The 23635-nt window shown below is 37.3% G+C and overlaps 2 protein-coding genes across 2 annotated transcripts; one reads left to right on the top strand and one right to left on the bottom strand.

Moving 5' to 3' along the window:
• Window positions 1–916: 916 nt before the first annotated feature.
• LOC114041996 (olfactory receptor 142-like) lies at window positions 917–1846 on the top strand. The gene has a single exon (XM_027860686.1). The coding sequence runs from the start codon at window positions 917–919 to the stop codon at window positions 1844–1846; it is 930 nt and encodes a 309-aa protein (XP_027716487.1).
• Window positions 1847–8870: 7024 nt separating this feature from the next.
• On the bottom strand, window positions 8871–9779 carry LOC114041974 (olfactory receptor 4X2-like). Its single transcript, XM_027860669.1, has one exon. The coding sequence runs from the start codon at window positions 9777–9779 to the stop codon at window positions 8871–8873; it is 909 nt and encodes a 302-aa protein (XP_027716470.1).
• Between the last annotated feature and the right edge of the window lie 13856 nt (window positions 9780–23635).

Genomic DNA, 23635 nt, shown 5'->3' with positions numbered 1-23635 from the left:
AGTTGGATTGGATGGTCTCTGGGGTCCCTTCCAGCACGAGATTTATGATCCTGTGATCTAGTCAGTTATTCTTCTATGGTGCAGTGGTTAGAGCACCAGGCCTGGAGTTAGGGAGACCTGAATTCAAATCCAGTCTCAGAAACTTGCTAGCTATGTGACCCTGGGCAAGTCACTTCACCCTGTTTGCCTAATCTTCATATCCCTAATATTCTGGGCATGCAGAAAGCTCTTTATAAATGCTTATTGATTGAGATATAAAATGGAGATGTTAATACTTGTAATTAGTAATGAGTTACTTGTAGTGACTTATGAGGTTGTTTTGAGTATCGAGCAAGGTAATGCATGTAATATTGTTGCAAACCTTGAAGTTCTACATAAAGTCAGTTTTAGTAGTAACTATTATTATTTTTGTTGATATGATTTTCATTCTCAGTGGTCTCTTTATTTTTTTCATCCTCACCATGGTCTCTTTAAATATAACAAAGTACCTGTGTTTCTCTCTTTTATTATTTACTGATTTAAATTCAACTGTTTTATGTGACTATAACTTTTTAATTTCTAGAGTCAGATAAATATTTTATATTTTAATTCATCCTTCTCATTTAGCTTTTTGAAGTATCTGACGTGCAGATACTTTATAATACTTGCTGTACGTTATTTTCCTCTTTTAGAAAGTTAGTTCCTTGAGAGCAGGGACTGTGTTGATGTTCTATTCTAATCCTAGAATTTACCACAGAGTTTGCACATAGCAAGCACTTAATAAGTACCTTTTGATTCATCCATCCATCCATCCATCCATCCATTTGCTGTTCTTATGACAGGAAAGTATCTTAACAATTACAGTGGCCTTATCTTCTCTTGTCTTGTTTCAAGCCTATTGAGTTTCTTTAGAGTTGATATGACATGATTGGATTCCATGGCTGTTCCAAACAATGTGACCCAGTTAATACTCACGGGGCTCTTCCAGGATCGAGAAGCACAGCGAGTTTCTTTTGTGGTGTTTCTTCCCGTGTACATGGCCACCATGTTGGGCAATGGCCTCATCATCTTAATTGTCAACACTAGCAAGAGCCTGAGCTCCCCCATGTACTTTTTCCTTAGCCACCTGTCCTTAGTAGAGATCTGTTACTCCTCTACTATTGTTCCTAAATTCCTTTCTGGCTTATTGGCTGAGAATAACACCATCTCTTTGAATGGCTGTATGACCCAGATCTTTTTCTTTCATTTCTTTGGTGTTGCTGAGATCATCCTGCTCACGGTGATGGCCTATGACCGGTATGTGGCCATCTGTAAACCCCTGCACTACATGACCATCATGAGCCGTCCCGTGTGTCATGTGTTGGCATTTAGCTCCTGGCTAGGGGGCATGTTCCATTCTGTGGTTCAGATTCTTATCACTGTCCCATTGCCCTTCTGTGGTCCCCATGTGATTGACCATTATTTCTGTGACCTCCATCCCTTGTTCAAGCTCGCCTGTACTGATACTTTTGTGGCAGGGATTATTGTGTTTGCCGATAGTGGTTTATTCTGTGTGATTTCCTTTTTCTTCTTGATTTCTTCTTATGTTGTCATCTTGGTTCACTTGAGAAACCAGTCATCAGAGGGGAGACGCAAGGCCCTCTCCACTTGTGCCTCCCACATCACCGTTGTCCTCTTATTCTTTGGTCCTGCCACCTTTCTGTACTTGCGGCCCTCTTCCACCTTCTCTGAAGACAAACTTGTGTCCGTATTCTACACAGTGGTTACTCCAATGTTGAACCCCATTATTTATACCTTGAGAAATGCAGAAGTGAAGAATGCCATGAAGAGGTTGTGGAGTAAGAACGTGAACTTGGGAGGGGCATGAAAATGTGTATATAAAAATGAACTGTGACTGACAATAGTGTTATTTTGAATTTGATTCTAGAATGACTACAGCAGAAACAGAAATAAATTTATGCACGGAATTCATCTGTGACTTTATAAGCGGTATGTGTAAAACTGGGTATTGTAACACAATCTTGGATTTAGAGTCAAAGCCTCTTCTTTTGAGTCCTGACAAAAACCAGGACTACTTGTATGACCCAGAGTCATCCATGTAACCTCTCTGGGTTTTGATTTTATCACCTGTAAGATAGTGATGTTGGGCAGGATGGTCTTTTCCAGCTGGAAATCTAGGCTAACCCTCTCAATCATTCAACAAAAAACATTTGTGATGAGTCTACTCTGTGCCAGTCATCATCCTGGAAGCTGGGACACAAAGACCAAAATTCACTCGGTTCATCCATGTTTATAGAGAAGTAAATGGAAGACATAAAAATAAATGTAGGCATTGAAGGGGACACTAAGACTGGGGGAATCAGAATCCCCTCCTCCCTTCTTAGTGATACTGTAAGAGCCTCCCCTCACCCATCACTGTCTGAATTTTCTGCAATGTTGTAGGAAGAGTCCAATTTCCTCCTATTCTGGGCTGGTCTTACATGTAGAGGAGACAAACTCTCCCATGGTGTTGTTCAAGAGACACTTGGAAGTTCCCACTTTCTCCCCAAAAGATGTACTCTGCTGATCTTTCCCTGATGTCTGGACTTGTTTCATCAATCTTTTTTTTAATTCTCTTTTTTATTGTGAACTTTATAATTATCTGCAAATATGTCTTTCCATATTAAAAGGAAAAGAAAGAGCATTGTACATGAAAATTTGAACTTCCATTATGTAGAATTATTAATTAATGTGTATATTTAAAAGTTTCATAATAGGAATTAAGTCCACACATATACATATATAATATAACAAGATGGTAACACAGTTGCTTTATTTTTGCATTTTTTCTGTATTCATTTTTGCTTTCTTTTGTGCATCTTGAAAATATTTTATTGATGTTCTTTGTTTCTTCATATCTATCACTACCCATAAGCCCCTGCTCCTAAATAAAAATCAATATGTTGATTTGTTTTGCTTGACTACTCATTTTTGTTACTCAAGAATTTTATTTCTGGAACTTATTTTCCCTTCCTCAAGATGGAGGGGCTGTCATCCCATTCCCAGTGAGTGAATGAGTAAGTGAGTGACCAAAAGCAGAAGTCAATGTATCAAAGGAATTTTGGAGTCTTGGAAATATCAATGACCAACACAGTCAGGTCTTAGACTTAGACTATACTTGGGCCATGAATTCTTTCATGACCACATGTTCTTAACTCTTTAACTTCTGCTCAATAATAGTTTATACAGTGATTACCTTATTAGATATCTGTATATATTTTTAACATTGTGCTTTCTTCTTATTTCTGAAATTATGCCATTAAATATACATGAAACTAAATATAACCCTTCTCTACAAATCTGTTTGTTGTGAGACAGTTGTAACAAAGCCCCATACCCCCTCAGATAGTGAACCACATTATTTATAATATTTAACATATAACAGTATGTCATGATACTTATTATATATTATTGTATAATATATTTATAATACATGATATAATGTGTTTCAACATTTCCCCCAATGAAGTCAATGAATTAAAAAAATCTTCATTTTATAAAATATATATATGTTTTATCTTCTTATAAATCTTGAAGTGTTTACAAAACACAGAAAATACGTTTAAAAATGTTATTTTTAAACACAAATATCCACCCTTGAAAACATAATTATTGTCATCTCAGTTGTCTAAATTTTCCCTCTTGGTCAATTCCAAGTAAAATGACTGCATTTGAAAGCCAAAATGAGATTTCCAGCTGTTCATCTCACAATGTCCTACTCATAATTGTACCTTGTATTTTGTTCCACTTAATGCATCTGCCCCAGTACCAAAGTGTTTAGAGTCACATCTCAACTGAACAGGTCAGTGACAATACTTGGGACACATGGTGAACTCTCCCTGAGCCACTGCACTGTAGTCTCAAACATGCTTTGTTCAGTCAACTAAAGATATGATTCAAAGAAAAGAAGACAGAGGCTATTTTTAGAACCAATTTTCTGACCTTAAGTATCCTTTATTTTTCCATAATAAGGATTTCAGAATGGCAGATGGTTTCTTCTCTTTGGGTCTCTGGTAAAGTGGAAATGATTTCAAGCCTCCCATGCAACTCAAACATTAAAGGTCTACACTCATCCCAAATGTGGGCCCTATTTTAAGCAGAATGTTTTTTGGAACATTTCAGCCTAGAGAAGAGATTCCTTGCGATGTGATAACTTCCATTGAAACAATTAACGGTTTGATGACCTCCTAAGTTAAAATACTTTCTGATTGTCAGATGTATTAAACTGGTTTGTTGTTAGAATTGGATGCTGTACCACCCTACTTCTAGGCATATGCCTGAAGAGATCAAAGATAGAAATATCTTATATACACTACAATAATCATCCCAGCACTTTTGTGGTAGCAAATAACTGGAGACAAAGTTGATGTCCATCAGTTAGGGAATGGTTAAACAAGCTGTCACCACATGAATGTAATGGAATATTATTGTGCTGAAAGAATATGAAGAATTCAGAGAAGTGTGGGAAGGCTTATATGAGCTGATGCAAGGTAAACAAGCAGAACCAGGAAAAGAGTAAGCATCACAACTAGCATAATAGAAGGGGAGTGAACAACACATTGAAATTCAAGGCTATGTAGTCATAATGCTCAAATTTGTCTCAGAAGAAGAGTTGAAAAAATGTACCTCCCTTGCTTCTTTGTAGAAGTGGATGACTGAGTGTAAAATACTTCATATACTATTAGATGCAGCTGATGTGTTGGTTTTATGAACTCTTTCATTTCTCTCTCTTATTTAAAAAAATCTTTGCTATAAGAGAGCTCTTTGGGTAGGGGAGTAGGGCAAAATAAAGTAGTCAGAAATAAAGGTAATGTAAAAATAAAAGATCAATTAAAATAAGATAAACCAAAAGATCATTTGTTTTAGAAATGCTAAAAATATGTGAAAAGGTCTTTAGTTATTTTTTTCTTTTTATAAATTACTCCAACTTAATTATGTTTACACACTGATAGCTTACACAATCATTAAAGGGAGACCGAGATTAATATTTAAAGTTGTGATCATTGCCGCCATCTTGTTACCTCCCTGAGATGGTGTTGCTTGAAGACTTCTAGTGAAAGCAATCCCACCATCTCCCAAGGCAGGTCATTTTATTTTTGAAGAGCTCTATTTATTAGGAACCTTTTTCTTTATATCAAGCCTAGATCTACATCTCTACAACTTCCATGTATTGTATTCCATGCATAATTGCCTTTGTCCATGGACAAAAATCCATCTTCCATAATTCTGCTACCTATCTGACAAAGGTGTTACAAGAAAACTTTTGAAACTATAATCTTTAATGTAAATGAGAGTCTTAATAATTATTATCACTGACTTGACAAATTCATCCAGAATTCTAAACTCTCATGATCAAAGCTTTAGGCTCAGATGGGACCTTAGATGCCATCCGATTGAATGCCTTCATTTTTCAGATAAGGAAATTGAGACCCAAAGATAGATCACACAGACAGGGGCACAGAACTGGGGACTTCAGCCCAGATCCTTTGATTCTAAATCCAACACTCTCTAACTTGCCCCATATTATAAGTGAGGAATCTGTGACTAGCAGAGAAAGTCTCTCTCCAAGATTCAGAGAATTGAATAAAGATGATGTAAGAAATACCTTCTGATTTAAACTAAATGTGTTTTTTTTAAAATTTCCTGAGTCACCCCACCTACAGTTTTTTTCTAATGCTTGATTCCAGTGATCAGAAACTTATAAAAACAGCAACCCCTTACCAGATTAATGAACTCTTTCTGCTACATGTTTTCTCCATGTTGCTTTAGCTCCTATCTTTAATTATACACAGAGGAGCAAACAGTAGTGTTTAGGGAAAGTTTGCAGGGGTCAAGGAGGATGATATTTGCAAGGATGTAGAACAGGAAACTCACAGAACAGATACTTAAATGAGTCAAAAATTTGGGATTTTATCAGTGTGGGGACCTTCCTCTCATCAACCACTGAAGCAGACTCCAATCCTTCTATTCTTGAGTAGGTGGTCTTCATGACCTGGTCACCATCCCATCCTACCCATTTCCCAACCTTCTGGCACTAAGAATTTCTACAATTAGTGAGGCTTGTCCTTAGAAAGAATATATCTATCACTGAGCCCACATTCTAAGCTTTTCTAGCTTGGTGGGATCTATTCTCCACTGGCATGTTCTATAAAAAAGAACTGATGATTTCTTTCTCCCTGAGATGAGGAATTGGAGGAAGATTCTGACTTTGCATAGGTATGTCTGAATGCAGTCCTCAAGCTGCTGATTTGCTATCACTTTCAATACAAGATCAGTCCATTTCCTATTCTGGTCACACTTGTCATCTATATGAGACTCTTTATGACGTTACTTTAATACAAGTTATCATTAGCAATGTGCCTTGACTGCCCACACCGACCACGCCTTTGTCTTTCTATTGACCCTTGAATCCCTCCAAATTTGACCTTTTCTGATTCTGTCCCATGATTTACAGCAATGGGAAGTGGTTTCAGTGGGTCCTGGATATCAATGATAAGCATGATCCCATGTGGATTGAATGGTGGACACAGTCAACATAATAGATTTGGAGTCAGAATATCTGGGTTCAAATCCTGGTTCTGCCACTTATACTTGTGTGATGTTAGGCAAGTCACTTAACCATTCTGAACTTCAGTTTCATTAACAGTAAAATTAAAGAGCTGCTCTGGATGATCATAATCACGAATTATGAAAAACACCTTATGATTTTTTTCCTCTTTCTAAGTCATGGTGACATAAGGGTCATGCTTGAATTCCCCTGCTTCTTATTCTACCTGGAAGCAACCTCAAGACTTTGGGTTCAGATATTCATACGTGTTGGAACAAAAATGAAAGAAAAGTGGTATATTTTCTTAAACTTCTAGGCCCATTGGAGAAAGCTAGGAAAGAGTGGGAAGCAGAGGGTCTAACAGCTAGCCCTTATATAGTGATTTGCAATTTGCAAAGCACTTTACCTATATCATCTCATTTGATCCTCAAAACAAACCTGTGAGGTAGGAGCTATTTTCATTCCTAATTTTACAGATAAAGAAACTGAGCCTTGGGGCAACTAGGTGGTGCAGTGGATAGAGGATGGGCCCTGGAGTCGGAAAGACCTGAGTTCAGATATGGCCTCAGATATATAACACTCACTAGCTGTGTGACTCTGGGAAAGTCACTTAACCCCAATTTCCTCACCAAAAAAAAGAAAGAAAGAAAGAAAAAAAAGAAACTGAGCCTGAGAGAAGTGACTTGCCCAGGTTCATTAAGCTTGTGTTTAAGGCAGGATTTGAACTCGGGTGTTCCTGACTCTAGGTCCAATACTACATCTACTGCACTAGCTAGATACTTTGGTAAAGCATTTGACAATTGAAGATTAGAGGATACCAGACTGTGAACTCTCCTGGATCTTATCCATTATGCAATGATGAGGATAAGAGGGTCATATCTGTTTCTGAACTCTTATGAGGTGCAGAGATCAATGAGACCCATAGAACAAAGGAACAATTTTCGATTTGAAGCATGACTATAAAATACAAAGGCTTTACTAGGCTCCAGAGAAGGCTTGCTATTTTCCAAGTTTCCATTCCCCTCCCCACCCCAAGCTTTGATAGGAGTACTATTTATTTTCTTCGTCCTATACATAGGCTTTTACTTCTTGGAGCCTTTGGAGTTCATTTACAAGAGGAGTGGGGATGATACAATGATTGGCATCATCTAATGAGCTCACAGTTTCTCCCATTGGTTAGAGATATAATACATCCCTTGGGTGCATACATGATGTGGCCTTTTGTGTTACACCTCTAACACAAGAGTAACAATTACATTCCGTGGTATAGGTAGTGTGCTTTAAAAATTGGGATTTAAAAATCTTTTATCAATATCTTTTGTCTGTATATTTCCTTCATTTCTCAATATTTCTTAGCACCACCCAGAGAGCCATTCCCTATTACAAAGAATAAAAAAGAAAGAAAAAAATCAGATGAGCAAAACTAAAACTAAACAGCACTTATCAGTCAAGTCTCCCAGTACGTCGTCCCCTTTTTCCCTTGATTCTGTAAAGTAGGAAGGTGCGATCTACTATCTCTTCTTCAGGGTCAAGCTTGATCACTATAGTCATACAGGGTTTAGGTTGAAGTGGTTTTGGCTGGAGTCCTTCCATTTACATAATTGTAGTTATGGGGTATGTTATTTTCCAGGTTCTTATTTCTCTTTGCATCAGTTTATAGTCCTTCTGTGACTTTGATTAGACTTTTCAAAGCTTTTATACAGAATTCCAGTTGATTTTCACAATAAAACAGGTGTGTGTGTGCCATTTTACAGATGAGGAAAGTGGGAACTAGGGAGGTTAAGTGGTTTGCCCAACTCCATACGTGCAATAAACTAGATGAGCACCCTTCTTGCTACACTTTATTGGAACCAGGATATTCAAGAAAACAGAGATATTAGTTGAGCAGTATAAGTACACATGTAACTTCTCATATATTTAGAGGCAGATGACATGGTGGAGAGGCAGCCTCAGAGTCAGAAACATGCAGTCTCAAGCCTCATCTCTGATACATCCTGACTTTGTGACTCTGAGAAAGTCAATTAACCTTTTGACTGCCCTGCTGGAGGAGGTCAAAACAAACAAACAACAAACCCCAACTAAAAATGAGACATTGAAGAAGGAACTGTGACGGAAACATTAAAGAAGAGGAAGGCTCTTTGTGTTAAGAGCAGACAATTTACTCAAAGCATTTCTAGAACATTATTGTTAGCAACAGTCATCTAGTGCTCTGGATTCATTCTAATTTTTTCATTTCCTCCCATTCTGATTCAGGATAAGGTAATTCCATGAGTCCTACTTCACCCCCTTCATTTCTCATCTTGTTTCAATGTCCTACCCACAGCTTCCTCATGGCAATCTTCACTTCAGCATTTCTCAAGGAGTAGATAACTGGGTTCAGGAGTGGAGTGATCACTGTGTAGAATATAGCCACCATTTTGTCAACAGTAAATGTGGTAGAAGGCCTCACATAGATGAAGACACAGGGCACAAAGAATAAGACAACCACAGTAATGTGTGAGGCACAGGTGGAGAGGGCCTTTTGGCATCCCTCCTTGCTGTAACCTCTCAAGTGTACCAAGATGACAACATAAGAGGTAAGGAGAACCCCAAAACTGATCAGTGAAAGGCTTCCACCATTAACCACAATGAGCTGGCCTATGAAGTAAGTGTCAGCGCAGGCAAGTTCCAGCAGAGGGAGCAGGTCACAGAAATAATGATCAATCGCATTGGGACCACAGAAGGGTAAACGGAACATGAGGAGAATTTGGGCAATTGAGTGGAGGAAGCCACCCACCCAGGCTCCCCCCAGCAAGAGGCCACGCATCTGCTGATTCATGATTGTCATATAGTGTAGAGGTTTACATATGGCCACACACCTGTCATAGGCCATCACTGTGAGTAAGAAGATCTCAGTACCACCAAAGAAATGAATAAAGAATAGCTGTGTGATACAGCCCTCTAGGGAGATGGTTTTCCTTTCAGTAAGTAAATCCACAATGAACTTGGGGGATGTGGTGGAGGAATAACAGATCTCCACAAAGGAGAGATGACTGAGGAAGAAATACATAGGGGAGCCAAGGCTTTTGCTGGCTTTGATGGTTAACACTATGAGTGAATTCCCCAGCACTGTAGCCACATACATGAACAGAAACACCACAAAACAAACTCTCTGAACTTCTTGTTTGGGAGACAGTCCTAGAAAAATGAATTCTGTCACATTGCTGGTCTGCATCGTGATTTCTGGTCAAGGAGTCAAGAGTTCTTTGAGACTTATTACTCAATAGCCCAAGCCTTAAATCAGAATGGCGGTCAAAGACAATCTCAGCTGTTATATATAGATAGAGTGGTCAACAGGGTAAGCACAAGGGCAAATTCATCAGGTGATAATTAAAAACTGAGCCAACCTAAGGATCATTGATGATATAGGGTTGGATGGAGTACATATTTCAGATCCGAAAGCAGTCTCATTGTTGAGATAGGGGTTGGTCAGGAAGATCCAAGAGAATAAGAAATGAAGAGGAATCAGCCAAAGCTGTAGAACTTGGGAGACTTACTTAATGCACCCCAATCTCTGGCTTTTAACTCTCTTCTCCTGCTCCCTTTGATGGAACTGTGTCCTTGGGTAGCCACAGAGCATGGACAATTTGCTAGGAAAGGATCCTGGGAAATGGTGGAAAAGAAGAAATCCAGTCTTTGAGATTACGTGCCATTGTCATAGAAACAGAGCATTTGGACGTCACCTTAGAGACTAACTAGTTCAATCTCTTATTTTATGACCAACAGAATTGAGGCTTAGAGAATTCAATTCAACAAGTATTCATTAAGGACCTACTATGTACAATACATCATGCTAAGGACTAAAGAGAAAGAAACAAAAGAAACAAAAAGATAGTTCTTGCCCTCAAGGAACTTAAATTCTTCTGGAGGATTTTACACACACACACACACATATATATATATATACATATATACATATATATACCTATATACACATATATACACATACATATATATGTATATGTGTATATATATGCATGTGTGTATGTCTATTTATATATAAACACACATATTCACTTCAATTAACAGGAATTTATTTTCTCTCCCCTTTATTCTCCTCCTCCCTCCATTGAACAATTAAAAAGAAAAGTGAATTCCTTGTAGCAAATTTGCATGGTCAAACATGGCCACATTGGCCACGTCCAAAAATATATGCCTTATTCTGCATCTTGAGTCCATCGCCTCTCTGGCAGGAAGGAGGTAGCAAGCTTCATCATCACTCCTCTGGAATTATGGTTTGATAATTGCATGGATCAGAGTTCTCAAGTCTTTCAAAGTTGTTTTCCATTATGATGTTGTTATTGTGGAATTTGGGGTAAACCACATCCACATAAGACTGCACCCAAAGCAATTCAGTTACCATGCATGCAAGGAGAACCTAGGAAGATGTCACTTTTTCTTGGTCTCCTCAAGGTCATGGAATCCCTAGGCTTTTTTTCAGAGCCAAAACCCCTTCTGCTTTTACAGAGCCAAGTATAGCTCGCAGACAATAATTACATAAACACATATATCAAGAAGTGAATTTTACCAGGAACACATAGCTGGTGAGATTGAATTCTTGGTGAAGTTAAAAAAAAAAAAACCCAAATTCTTAGTAGGTGGTTAATAAATGCTTGGTGATTAATTTACTTCCAGAGCTGAATAGAGATGACCACACAATACAACTATATGCCAATAGATCTTTTTTGAAAACTTTCCCCTAGCTGATTTCTCTGTCAATTTCCAAAGCCCCAGTGAGAAAAGCCTCTTGACTCCTGACCATGCAAAACACCTGAAAAAAGTAAAGTGGTTCAGGCAATGAAGGATTGACCTTAAACCTGGGCATTCAGCTTGCTCCACTTCTCCTAATTAGCTAACCAAGAAGCTGCATGGTCTACCCCACCCCACCCAGCATATCTTCTGACTTCCTGAACATCTGTAAATTAGAGTCATTTTCTTTCTCTTGACAGTCGCTGGGAGTTAATAAGAACTGTTTCTGGTCTCAGCTATGCCTCAGAAGTAAGAAGATTTGCCCACCTCAAAGCTAGTAAGCTTTAGAGTTGTAAGGCACATTACGGAGGAACCTAAGACCCATACAGGTCAGTCAGTAAGTATTTATTAAGCACCTACTAGGTTCCAGGCAGTATGCTAAGTTCTGGGATACAAAGAAAGGCAAAAGGCAGTCTCTGTTTTCAAGGGGTTCATACTCTAATGATTGTAGAGAGAAGCAAGCTACAATGCCGGATGTTGAATACAGGACCTGTGAACTTATAACCAGTGCTATTCTGGAGCTGCCTCTCAGAAGCCCAGAATTAGAGAGTTACAAGGGAGCCCAGTGGCCTTTTAGGCCAGCCTGTATGTGCAGAAGAATCCTTACTAAATGATGCCTGACAAGTCTCTGCCTAGAGACCTACGGTGCTGGAGAACTGCCCTAACTGCCTGCTAAGGTTGACTGTTCTTCTTCTGGATCATTTCAAAGTAGGTATTTCAAACCTGAGATCTGTCAACTTTTAAAAACATTTAGCAACTGTATTTCAATATAATGCAATCCTATATATTTTATTTTAATAATAATCTTAGGTATTTAAAAATATTATTCTGAGAAGTGTTTTATAGACTTCACTAGACTACCCAAGGGGTTCCTCACACACACACCCCTACACACCATGAAGAACCCCTTTTCTACAGTATTTAAGGAGTTTTTCCTTAATTACACTCTCCATCACAGTTGGGCTCTTAACACAAATGAGATCCCATCTATTCCAATGGGAGCCCGGAAAAGCCAAGGGCAAACAAAGAGAAAGAAACGATGAATACGAATGACTCAGAGGACCAAGCACAGGAGGCAGCTCTGAATTCTTAGTCTCTGAATTCTCTACTTTCTCTGAGTCACAGGAATCATGGGTGGAGGAAGGGCAGCTCCAAAATACCTCATCTCACATTTTAGCCTTAAGGAGCTGGCTGGAAATTTGGGAAAAGTAGATGAGGTATCTCAGGCTGAATTTGTGGACCTAATAACATCTGTAAAACCTTTGAATAATCCGAACTGGGAGGGAACATGCAGTCCAACCCACTCATTGCATAGGTTCAATTTAAGTCCATGACCAACTAATGACCTGTTGTGTTCAAGATGCTCCTGTGTTAGGCACCAGGAATAGAAAGCAAGGACAAAACAGTCTCTGCCCTCTGGGAGCTTATACTTTACTGAGAGGAAACTGCCCAGAAAAGTGAAATTCTGAGGTCATAGAAGTAGTAAGTTGCAGAGGCAGGATTCTAACCTGGAACTTCTACCTCAAAATGCAGATGACTTGCTGCTAAGTCACATGATATAACCAATCTTTCATGCAGCAACAATTAAAGGACAGGTCTCAGAAACCTCTTTCCTATGAAATATGCCAATAAACAGGAACTAGGGAAACTAATTTCCCTACTGAGATGTCAGGAAGACTTAAAATTAATTTCATAGAGAACAGGATTTTACGGCTGGCTATTAAGTCATTAATAAGTCAAGAATTAGAAAAAAAGCCTTTAATTAATATCATTGATTATTGTTTCTAGCCAGGGTCATCAAAAGGGAGTTAATCTCTGCACCTTCCTAGAATCAGATGAACTTAACCATCTGTGTTTTTTTCTTTCCTTTTTTAAAATTCTTCCCAGGGAAGTGTGATCTGAGAACACCTGGTCAAGTGCAGTGATGTTCTTAGAGGAAAGATCCTTTTAAAAATCAAATGTTTATTTTTTCAATTATTAAGCTTTTTTCCCCTCTCCCTTTCTGCTCAACTGAAATAAATAAAATAACATAAAAATAAAAAAAATAAATATAGTCAAGTAATACCATTTTTCAGAGGAAGGAAGGGTCTTAAGAAATAGCTGATCCCAGTTAGCTAAAAATCAACCCTCCCCAACCTTCTTAATCACATTACCTTAGAGAGACTCAGTTGAAAATAGGCTTCCTCTTTTTCTTGGTAAGTGGCAGGGAAGTTTTCTATGGTGCTTGAGGGGTGCCAGCTAAATGTAGAATAGTGAGAAAGTCAGTGCCCTTCTCAGTATGTAGATTCAGTCAAGACAATTTCTCCTCTTCTCTGAGATCAAAACTAAATTTCAGTCCATCTTGTTCTGAAACCCACCAGTCAATAGGATGGTTGGGAAAAACTTTCTAAACTGAGAAGCCCAGAGTTTATCTGATGGAAAACTGATTCAGGGAATTGAGGTCCCTGAAGTTTCCCAGTGTCTTCTGTCAGGGGACTTTCCCCGGTAGACTAAATTAAACTCAGAGGTTAAGGAATCTTTGGTCTAATTGATCAAATAAGAAATCCCTGCCTTCTATTGGGCACCATTCCATTCTCATACAAACACAAACACTTGGAGAAAATATAATAGATATTTACCTTTAATCATAAACGAGTGGTGAAAGTACACAATCTTCACTGGACACTCTAAGTGCTCGAGTAGGTGGGGAATGGAGAGAAGGTGCCTTGGAGAGTCTCCATTTCAAGAGTTCTTCTTTAATTACACTCTCCATCACAGTTGGGCTCTTTTTCTTTTTTTTTTTTTTTGTATCATGAACCTCTTATGTAGTCTGCTAAAGCCTATGGACCCTTTCTCAGAATGTTCTTAAGTGAACAAAATACGATTCACAGGATAACAAAGGAAACTGATTACATTGAAATAGTTAGCAAAATATTAAAAAAAAAGTTCATGGACCACAGGTTAAGAACCCCTGGATTAGTCCAACCCAGTGATTTTAAATGGAAACCGGTTTCAATAGTCTCCGCTGTAGAGACTTATAAGACTGGTTAGGACATCTTTACATCTTTAATGGAATTTTGAGATACTCACAGCTTAACTGTCAATTTGGAGAAACTGTGATGGCTTGAAAGAAACCATGACAGAACAGAGAGGAAGGACCAAGAGAATTTATTTGCTGAGAAGAATGAGTTTAACTCTTCTCAAGAATTCTCTTTATGTTTTTTTGCAAGGTAAGGCTTGAAAAGAAATACAATGAGAATTATTGAGAGAACCAAATGTTGGTACCATGTTTCCAGAATTAACAAGTTAATACTTGTAGAGACAGTTAAAGATGACTTTGGCACTCACCACTGGTACATTATAAATAATTATTTGTACTTTTTGTTTGCTACAGTATTAACAAATTGTATAGACAGCAATTTTAATGTTTACTTAAGCCTAGGAAGTTAAAATAAGGGCTGGAAAATTGAAACAACTCTAAGGTACCTCATACTTATTAGATTGGCTAATATAACAAAAAAGGAAAGTGAGAAATGTTGGAGGGCATGTGGGAAAACTGGGACACTGATGCACTGTTGGTGGAGTTGTGAATTGATCTAGCCATTCTGCTTTATTTTAGTTTTTTTCCTTAATAGTATTTTATTTTTTCCAATTACATGTAAAGACAGTTCTCAACATTCATTTCTTTTGGTAAAATTTTGAGTTCAAATTTTTCTCCCTCCCTCCCTTCTTTCAATCTCTATGGGATACAGACCTAGAAGTGGTATTGCTGGATCAAAGGCTATGCACAGTTTGATTGCCTTTTGGCCATAGTTCCAAATTGCTCTCCAAAATAGTTGGATCAATAAAAAAGGGAAAATGACCTTTTTGTACAGAAATATTTATAGCAGCTCTTTTTGCGGTGGCAAAGAATTGGAAATTGAGGGGATGCCCATCAGCTGGGTATTGGCTGAACAAGTTGTGATGTATAAATGTAATGGAATACTATTGTGCTATAATAAATGATGAACAGACCAATTTCAGAAAAACCAGAAAAGACTTACATGAATAGATGCAAAGCAAAGGGAGCAGAAACAGTAGAACATTGTACACAGTAACAGCAATATTGTGTGGTGATCAAATGTGAATGACTTAGCCATTCTCAGCAATGCGATGATGAAAAATGCTCTCCACCTCCAGAGAAAGAACTAATAATGTCTGAATGTAGATTGAAGCATATTATTTTTCATTTTTTCCATGTTTTTTTTCTTTTGGTCTGTTTCTTCTTTCACATGACTAATATAAAAACATGTTTTATATGATGGCATATGTATAGCCTATATCAAATTGCTTACCATCTTAGGGAGGGGAAAATTGAAGGAAGGAGGGAGAAAATTTGGAACTCAAAATTAAAAAAAAATGAATGTTAAAATTGGTTTTACATGTAATTGAGAAAAATACTATTAAAAAAGATGGGAGCTAGACCTACAATTTCATTGGTTTAGGAAATTCTCAGAAGAGACAAGTCCTTCTACCAGTGAAGGTTGACACCTTCTCTGATACTTAGAGAGATTATGAGACTTGCCTATGGTCACAGTCAGCTTGTATTTGAGTAGGGGCTTGAACTCATGCCTTTCTGGTTCTGTGACTGGTTTTCTATCTATTATGCCAATGTTCCTATAGGGAGTTGAGATAAGTGAGTGAGTGCGTGTGTGTGTGTGTGTGTGTGTGTGTGTGTGTGTGTGTGTGAGAGAGAGAGAGAGAGAGACAGACAGACACACACACAGACAGGCAGTGAGACAGAGAGAGAGATAGACAGAAGCAGAGAGAGACAGAAAGATGGAGAGATGGAGATGGAGCCAGAGACAGAGATTAAAAGAAAAATTATGAGAAAAGCCTTCTCTATTTCAATAAGTATAAACAGGAGTGGGGGCTCAAAGCTAATTGGTTGATTAATGAGAAAGACAACAATTTTAGTAATTTATGAAGAAATATCAAAACATATCCCTTGATTTACCTTAGAAGTCAGGAAGAGAATGAATAAAGAAAATGAGTCTGTATTAGGTTCCCAGAGGGTGTGATTTCCATGAAGACTGTTTGTGGAATGGTTCACCCTAACCCCTGTTACTTAAAGAGAAGGAGATTGTGACCCAGAGAAGTAAATTGACCTTTTCCAAGGCACATAGAAAGTTAGTGGCAAGTGTGGGGACTAGAACCTTATTCTCTTGCTTCTAAGGCCATTTTTTTTATTGCTTGTTAATAAATTTCTGATCTTTGCCAGTGTCAAGTTACATATGGAGGCCTGTTCCCATAAGGTCCCATCTAATCCTAATATAAGAAGGCATTATTCATAAGGAACACTACACATATCCTTTCCTTTAGAAATGTATTCCCTGAAATAATGATACACTATTTACAATTATACTGATGTAACACTTTATTTCACTTTTCAAAGGACATTCACATCCATGATCCTAATGGATTCTCAGAACCCTAGAAAGCAGCACTTACCAACATTTTGGTATGATATTCTCTCTCTCTCTCTGTCTCTCTCTGTCTCTCTCTGTCTCTCTTACAAAAAATTGTATCTTCTCAATGCTTTTTTATAAAATAAGCTGTGCAAAGAATTTTCTTAGCTTATATTTTATTCAAACAAATTTAAGAAATATATTTATAATATGCAATTGAAACCGTGTAACAAAATCTAATATGTAGAGGTATTTATTTATAATATTCTTAATTTTTATATTTGACATAAAATAATATTAATAATAATAACATTATCATTATGATAGGTAGGTTTAGTTCTCAGTGGAAAGTTTCTCAGAATGTACTGTTGTTTATGATATTGCTGCACTGATCAATTTCATTATTTTGTTTTTACAGTAATTTTTATTAAAAACCCTTTTTAATATCTACCTCCCAGGGCTGTTGTGTGGATCAAAGGAGAAAATATCTATACAGCACTTAGTACAGTGCTTGGCACATAGTAGGTGCCTAATAAATTCTTGTCCCCTCTCCTCCCACCAAGATGTTGTTTCTTGTCAAGAAATTTATGTTCCCTAACAATACTTCCTAAATTTCTTCTGATTGTATCTACATGAGTCATGAGAAGTAGAACGTAATTATCTGGTCTGACAAGTCTTTGGAGGCTTTCCATCACCTCTCACTTTTTTAATCTTGCAGTTGACTCTTATGAGGAGCAAAAAAATGAGAAATCATCCAGTAAGATCCAGAGGAAGGAAAGACAAGCAGCAGTGGTTAATGACTCTGCTGAGGGAGTACTGAAATTGGTATTTTGGGACCTGACGTCAATATCATAGAGATCTATAGTCTTCTTAGTCTGTTTATCTGAGACGTGATGGAGATGTAGATGGTATAATTATCCCCATTTTACAACTGACGAAAATGAGGCAAGCAGAGCTTAAATGATTTGCCCAGAGTCATGCAACTAATAAAGGTCTTTGGCTGGATTTGGATTCAGGTCTGGCTTCAGGTCTGAATCTATTCATGACATTACCTAGATGCTTTGACAGTTTGGGGACATAGGCAGCATTTTCATTATTGCTACTCATAGAAGAGAATAAAATACAGGAACAGAAAACTTGGTTAGGAAGTTGTTATGTCAGCATAGAGTTTGGATTTCTGTACCATGGCTTAAAATAGAGGAATGATGGGAGCATGGAATGCATCTCATAAAGGCTGGTGAAAAATATCGAGTTAATTCAAAGCCCTGATTTATAGAACTTTAAATGGAAAGCCAGAGAGGAAGAAAAATCATCTATAGATATCTACCAAGGTAGACCCTTTAGAGAATATCTACTATGTAGTAAGTAGAAAAAGAGAGAGCCAGAAATTCTAAAAGGAGAAATCCATGAAAGAAGCCAGCAATAAAATCCATGGCTTCAGATGTTCATGCAGAAATGCACAAAATATGAGTAACAAAGTGACTTAGAGATCCTAATGAAGGGAGACAAATTTGGCCTCACAAATCATCCCTAACACTTGGTAGAATAGAACCTAGGTCTAGAATATCAATCTGGAGGGATGATAACTTTGCAAAAGGAACAGAATTGATAAACAGTACACAAGATAGAACAGCATTGTTAAGAAGATATATCCATGGGAGAAAATCCAGGAACTAGAGTGGGGATGTGTAGTAGGAAGCATTTGAGTGAAAATTAATAGATAATGAAAGATAAGCAATATCATGGCAGTGTGGCGTAATGTGCTTGGGGTCAGGAGGTAACTTAGCTTCATTGCCCATCTCCAACACTTACTGGGAGACCACAGACAAGTCAGTCACTCTAATTTCCATTTTCTCATCTATGAAATAGTCATAATAATACTGGGAGCATCTACTTCATAGAATTGTGAATATTAAATGAAACAATATATTTATGAGATAAAATATTTAAAGTGTTTTGAAAATCTTAACATCCTCCATAAACATCAACTGCCATTATTATCCTTATTATTATGAGAGTGTATTTTAATAATGATAGCATTTATATAGCATTTCAATGCTTATAAAACACTATATATATATATATATGTATGTAAAAATTTAATCCTCACAACAATCCTGTGAGGTAGATGCTATTATTGTCCCCATTTTACAGATGAAGGAACTGTGACTAAGAGAGGTTAGGTGATTTGCATGGAGCCACACAACTAGAAGGATTCAGAATCAGGATTCAAAGTCAGGTCTCCCTGACTCAGGTCCAAGCATTTATTTCCTGCACCACCTGGCTACACCTGGACCATATTCTAAAAGGAGAAATCCATGAAAGAAGCCAGCAATAAAATCCATGGCTTCAGATGTTCATACAGAAATGCTCCTTTTTGTCTTTTTGTCTACAGAATAAAATGAGAAAATATATGTAAAGTGCTTTACAAACTTTAAATTATGTAGTATTTCTACTACTACTACTACTACTGCTATTTTTGTTATTTCTCCATAAGCAATGAACAATAAGGGAAGAGTAGAAAGAGTCATTTCTGCCTATGAAAAATGAGGCAAGAAGCATTTCGAGAGAGATTTTGAATACAGTTATCCCTTCCACATTGTGACTTTCCCCATCATGGTTTCAATATATATTGTGGGTCAGCATAAGAAACTAAATGGGAATTTTGGGGGAGTTTTGCAGAAGCCACAGATGATACACGAAGGCCAACAGATGATGCAGAAAAAGTTTAGAAACTCAGAAATGCATAAAATATATGTATAGTATTGTATAATACAACCCAAATTTTATAATAAGGTACCGTAGACACCTCATAAAAGAAAAAGAAAAAATTCAGACTTCTTCTCTGATACAAAGGGAGGGCCAAAAACTTTTACATGGGTTTTCCAAATTGCTGGAAGTGATGGGTCCTTAACCCCCATGATACGGAAGGGGTAACTATGTAGGGAAATAGAAGGTTGCATATTCACTTCCTCCTCACTGCCAGTTTGAGTATAGGATGTTACTTTGTTACTTTGTAAACCCATTAATGGCAATGTTCCATCAAGAGAAAATTTTAATATAATCAATGGATTTGAAAATCAAAACTATGTAATGTAGGTGAACTGAAAAGGACTTTGTATTGATGGGTTCAAATGACCCTAGGAAGAAATGCAGATCTTTAAGTACCAACTAAAAATATGGCTCTTCTTATAATTTGGATACATTGCATGCGTCATAGGTAATCATTCCTACTAAGAAATGTGAGTTATATATGTAGTTTTAAAAGTTGCTCCAAGAGTAATTGAAGCATTCCATGAAAAGAAAAACTTTGCAAAATTGTGTGAAGATATGGATACAAAGTGTTTGCTGGTTTTCTTGTATTAAAGTACTTGAAAGGCTATTTGACAAGGAAGAAATCACCTTAATTTTTAACAAAATGTCCTGTGAAACTTGCATATCGAGTAGATATTTTGAAAAACTGAACAATCAGCATAAATTTATGCAAAGTTGCCAAGTTTATACTCCAATCCAGAAAGATAAGACTGAATTTATACAAAAAAATTAGGACCAGGGATGAATTTATGAAATAATATTTTATGTTCTTTCTTTCTTATTTTAAAATACTTGCCCTGAAAATGAAATAGATGAAAAATGACGTGACCTGCTTATCAGTCACTTGAGCCATTTATGGAAACTATTCTCACTTTATTTTTGAAGACATTTCTAAATATGAATGTCAATTTGTCAGGGGCAAATTTCAGGTTGTAACACAGTGCCTGATACATAGTAGGTGCTTAATAGATTCTTGTTGATAGACGGAAACATGATTATATATTGTTAATCCATTGGAACTAGAATGGCGAATAGAAGTTTCTTATGATTGTGTGTTAAAACCCGCATTTGAGCCTGATAATCTTTTTATGTTTTGGTTATGGGCGAGTAGAGAATTGTCTATTGAAAAAATTGAGAAGTTTTACTGGCCTTCAAAACATCTTGTTTGTGTGAGATGGGGTTCACCACTGCATCTTTTAGAAAGACAAAAATAATGATCTAAATCAGTGGTTGAAAAATGATTATGAACTGTGATGTCATCAATGATGTCATGTTTGGGGAAACTTTGGGCTGAAAAATCCTTTAGTTATGTTAATAATAATATTAATATTTAACATTTTAAAACATAAATGAAAAAAGTAAATGATTTTATTAATATTCCTTTTCATTTTTCTTTTAAGATGTTATACAATTTTAATACATTTAAATTCTATTTGAATAAAACACTAGCTAAGAAATTTTTTGCACCTCTTATTTTATGAAACATATGAATGAGGCACCTTCATTTTTTGTTGTTGTTGTTGTTATTGTTGTTGTTAAAAAGTCAGAAGGAGGGGTGTTACACAAAGTTTGGAAACCACTAACTTACAGGGCAAGGGGCCCCTAGGTGGCACAGTGGATAAAATGTTCGGCCTGGAGTTAGGAGGACTCATCTTCATGAGTTCAAATCCAACCTCAGACACTTACTTATGTGTGACCCTGGGCAAGTCACTTAACTCTGTTTGCCTCAGTTTCCTAATCTGTAATATGAACTGGAGAAGGAAATGGCAAACCACTCTAGTATCTTTGCCAAGAAAACCCTAAATGAGGTCATGAAGAGTCAAGACAGGACTGAAAAACCACTAAACAGTAATACCTTACAGAGTTGCTCTGAGAAGCTAATTAAGTAATGAGTATAAAAGTACTTTGAAAAGCATAAGAAAACACTACACTAGTCTAATGAGATATAGTGTGTCAATGTTTTAGGAAATATTTTTCTAAATGTAAGTGTGGAGTGTGTCTTACAGCAGAATTCCTTTCATGTGAATATAATGGAGGTGATCTTTTGGAACATGCTCTGACTCTGTTCATATGGACATGTTTATTGGCCTCTTTCTGAGGAATAGGCATTTTTCTTTGATGCAGAAACTCCTGGTTGGACCTCATACAATTCCAAGTCACAGAATTGTGTCAATGAGTCAATGAGCCACTGAGCACATGGTGAAGAAACTCTTTTGGAAGCTCCTCTCCCATCAGCAGTCTATAAGAACTATTGAAAGACTTCACCTCAGTTCTTAAGGCTACCCTCTCTTGAGATAATCCCTTTGCCAATTTTCACTTGGACTTCCAGGAGGAGGAAGGAATTCTCCCTCCTTCCGCTTTCAAGCAACAATGGTGGCTCCCATTGTAGCACATGGCAATGAGAACTTATGCTTGCCTAGATGAGACACAGCCTCAAGTATTTGATTGCCTCTTCTACATTGGGATAATTTCCCAGAGCACAGGTCACCAAATATTGATCTTGAGAAAAAAAATATTTTTAGGGGCAGTTAGGTAGAGCAGTGGATAGAGCACCAGTCCTGGATTCAGGAGGGCCTGAGTTCAAATCTGGCCTCAGACACATAACACTTACTAGCTGTGTGACCCTAGGCAAGTCACTTAACCCCATTGCCTAGACAAAAAAAAAAAAAAAGAAAGAAAAAAAGATATTTCTGGCCTTGGGAATTAACCTCATGAATTTGAGAGCTCTTAGGTTTCTCAGTTAGTGTTAGTTTATCAGGGAGAGACGTTTTTTTGCAACTACACAATTTCTCAGAGAAGATGCCACAGATAGACTCATCCAGAACCCGAATGGACTAAAGATCCATGCCTGGTTGGCCAAAATATTTGCACTTGTGAATTTCCTAGACAGTACACATTTGAGGTGAATATGCAATATTTGTTCGGCAGCTTCATTCAGTCATCCTGTCTTAACCAACTCTTTGTAACCATATTGTCCATGTTTTTGTTTTTGTTTTTGGGTAAAGATAGTGGAGTGGTTTGCCATTTTCTTCTCTAGTGGATTAAGGCAAACAGAGGTTAGATGACTTGCCCAGGGTCACATAGCTAGTAAATATCTGGGGCTGGATTTGAACTGAAGTCTTTCTGATTTCAAACCAAGTGCTCTATTCACTGAGCCATCTAATTGCCTCCAAGGCAAACAGGGTTTAAGTAACTTGCCCAAGGTCACATAGCTAGTAAGTGTCTGAGGATGGATTTGAACTCAGGCCTTCCTGATTGCAGGCCTAGCGCTCTATCCACTGAGTCATCTAGCTGCCTCTCAGCAGTCCTAAGAAAAGAAACTATGAATATAGATATGGAAACTGGTAAATCTGTTTTATAGCTCTACCTGTAGTAACATTCTTGAGTGAAGGCATAAAAATCCCACAAAGAGAAAAAATAGGCAGTTACTCTCTTATAGGGTTTGCAATCTGCCAGGATGGAACCCTATTCATCTGCACCAAGTGTCAGAGACTTTTTCTGGGAAGGGTTACTCTAAGTGACAGGAGATATGAGACTGACTTGAAATGCTAGGGCAGCAGATCTCTGTTATTTATCATTGGTGAAGGCTAGACATTGATTCATTAAGAATTAAAGAACATTGGCCTGGGAAGCAAAAACACTGGGCTAGTTCTGGTCACAAGTTCTGCTACTAACTTGCTATGTGACCTAAGGAAAGTCATTTTACCTCTATGGTTCTTATTTTCCTCATCTTTAAAATCAATCATTTTGGAGCATCTGGGTGGCTCATGGCTAGCACCCTGGAGTCAGGAGGACCTGAGTTCAAATTTGACCTCAGACACTTGACACTTACTAGCTGTGTGACCCTAGGCAAGTCACTTAACCATGATTGTCTCAGCAAAAAAAAAAAAAAAAAGTTCAAAATCAATCACTTGGACTAAAGTAGTAATATTCATGTAAATGTTTAAAAACTGGATCTCTGAAAAAAAAATGTATGGAAGACACATGCTCAGTTTAATCTGCATTATTAACATTTCCTCCATCTCTTTCTTAGGCCTAGAGA

The sequence above is a fragment of the Vombatus ursinus genome, unplaced genomic scaffold (assembly GCF_900497805.2).
Source record: "Vombatus ursinus unplaced genomic scaffold, bare-nosed wombat genome assembly UNPS02014235.1, whole genome shotgun sequence".
Lineage (NCBI taxonomy): Eukaryota > Metazoa > Chordata > Mammalia > Diprotodontia > Vombatidae > Vombatus > Vombatus ursinus.
The sequence above is the reverse complement of the archived record's forward strand: the minus strand, read 5'-3'. Positions and strand labels throughout refer to the sequence as shown.

Excerpts from the sequence above, each read along its gene's own strand:
- LOC114041996 (XM_027860686.1), top strand. The coding sequence starts at position 917 with ATGGCTGTTCCAAACAATGTGACCCAGTTAATACTCACGGGGCTCTTC.
- LOC114041974 (XM_027860669.1), bottom strand. The coding sequence starts at position 9,779 with ATGCAGACCAGCAATGTGACAGAATTCATTTTTCTAGGACTGTCTCCC.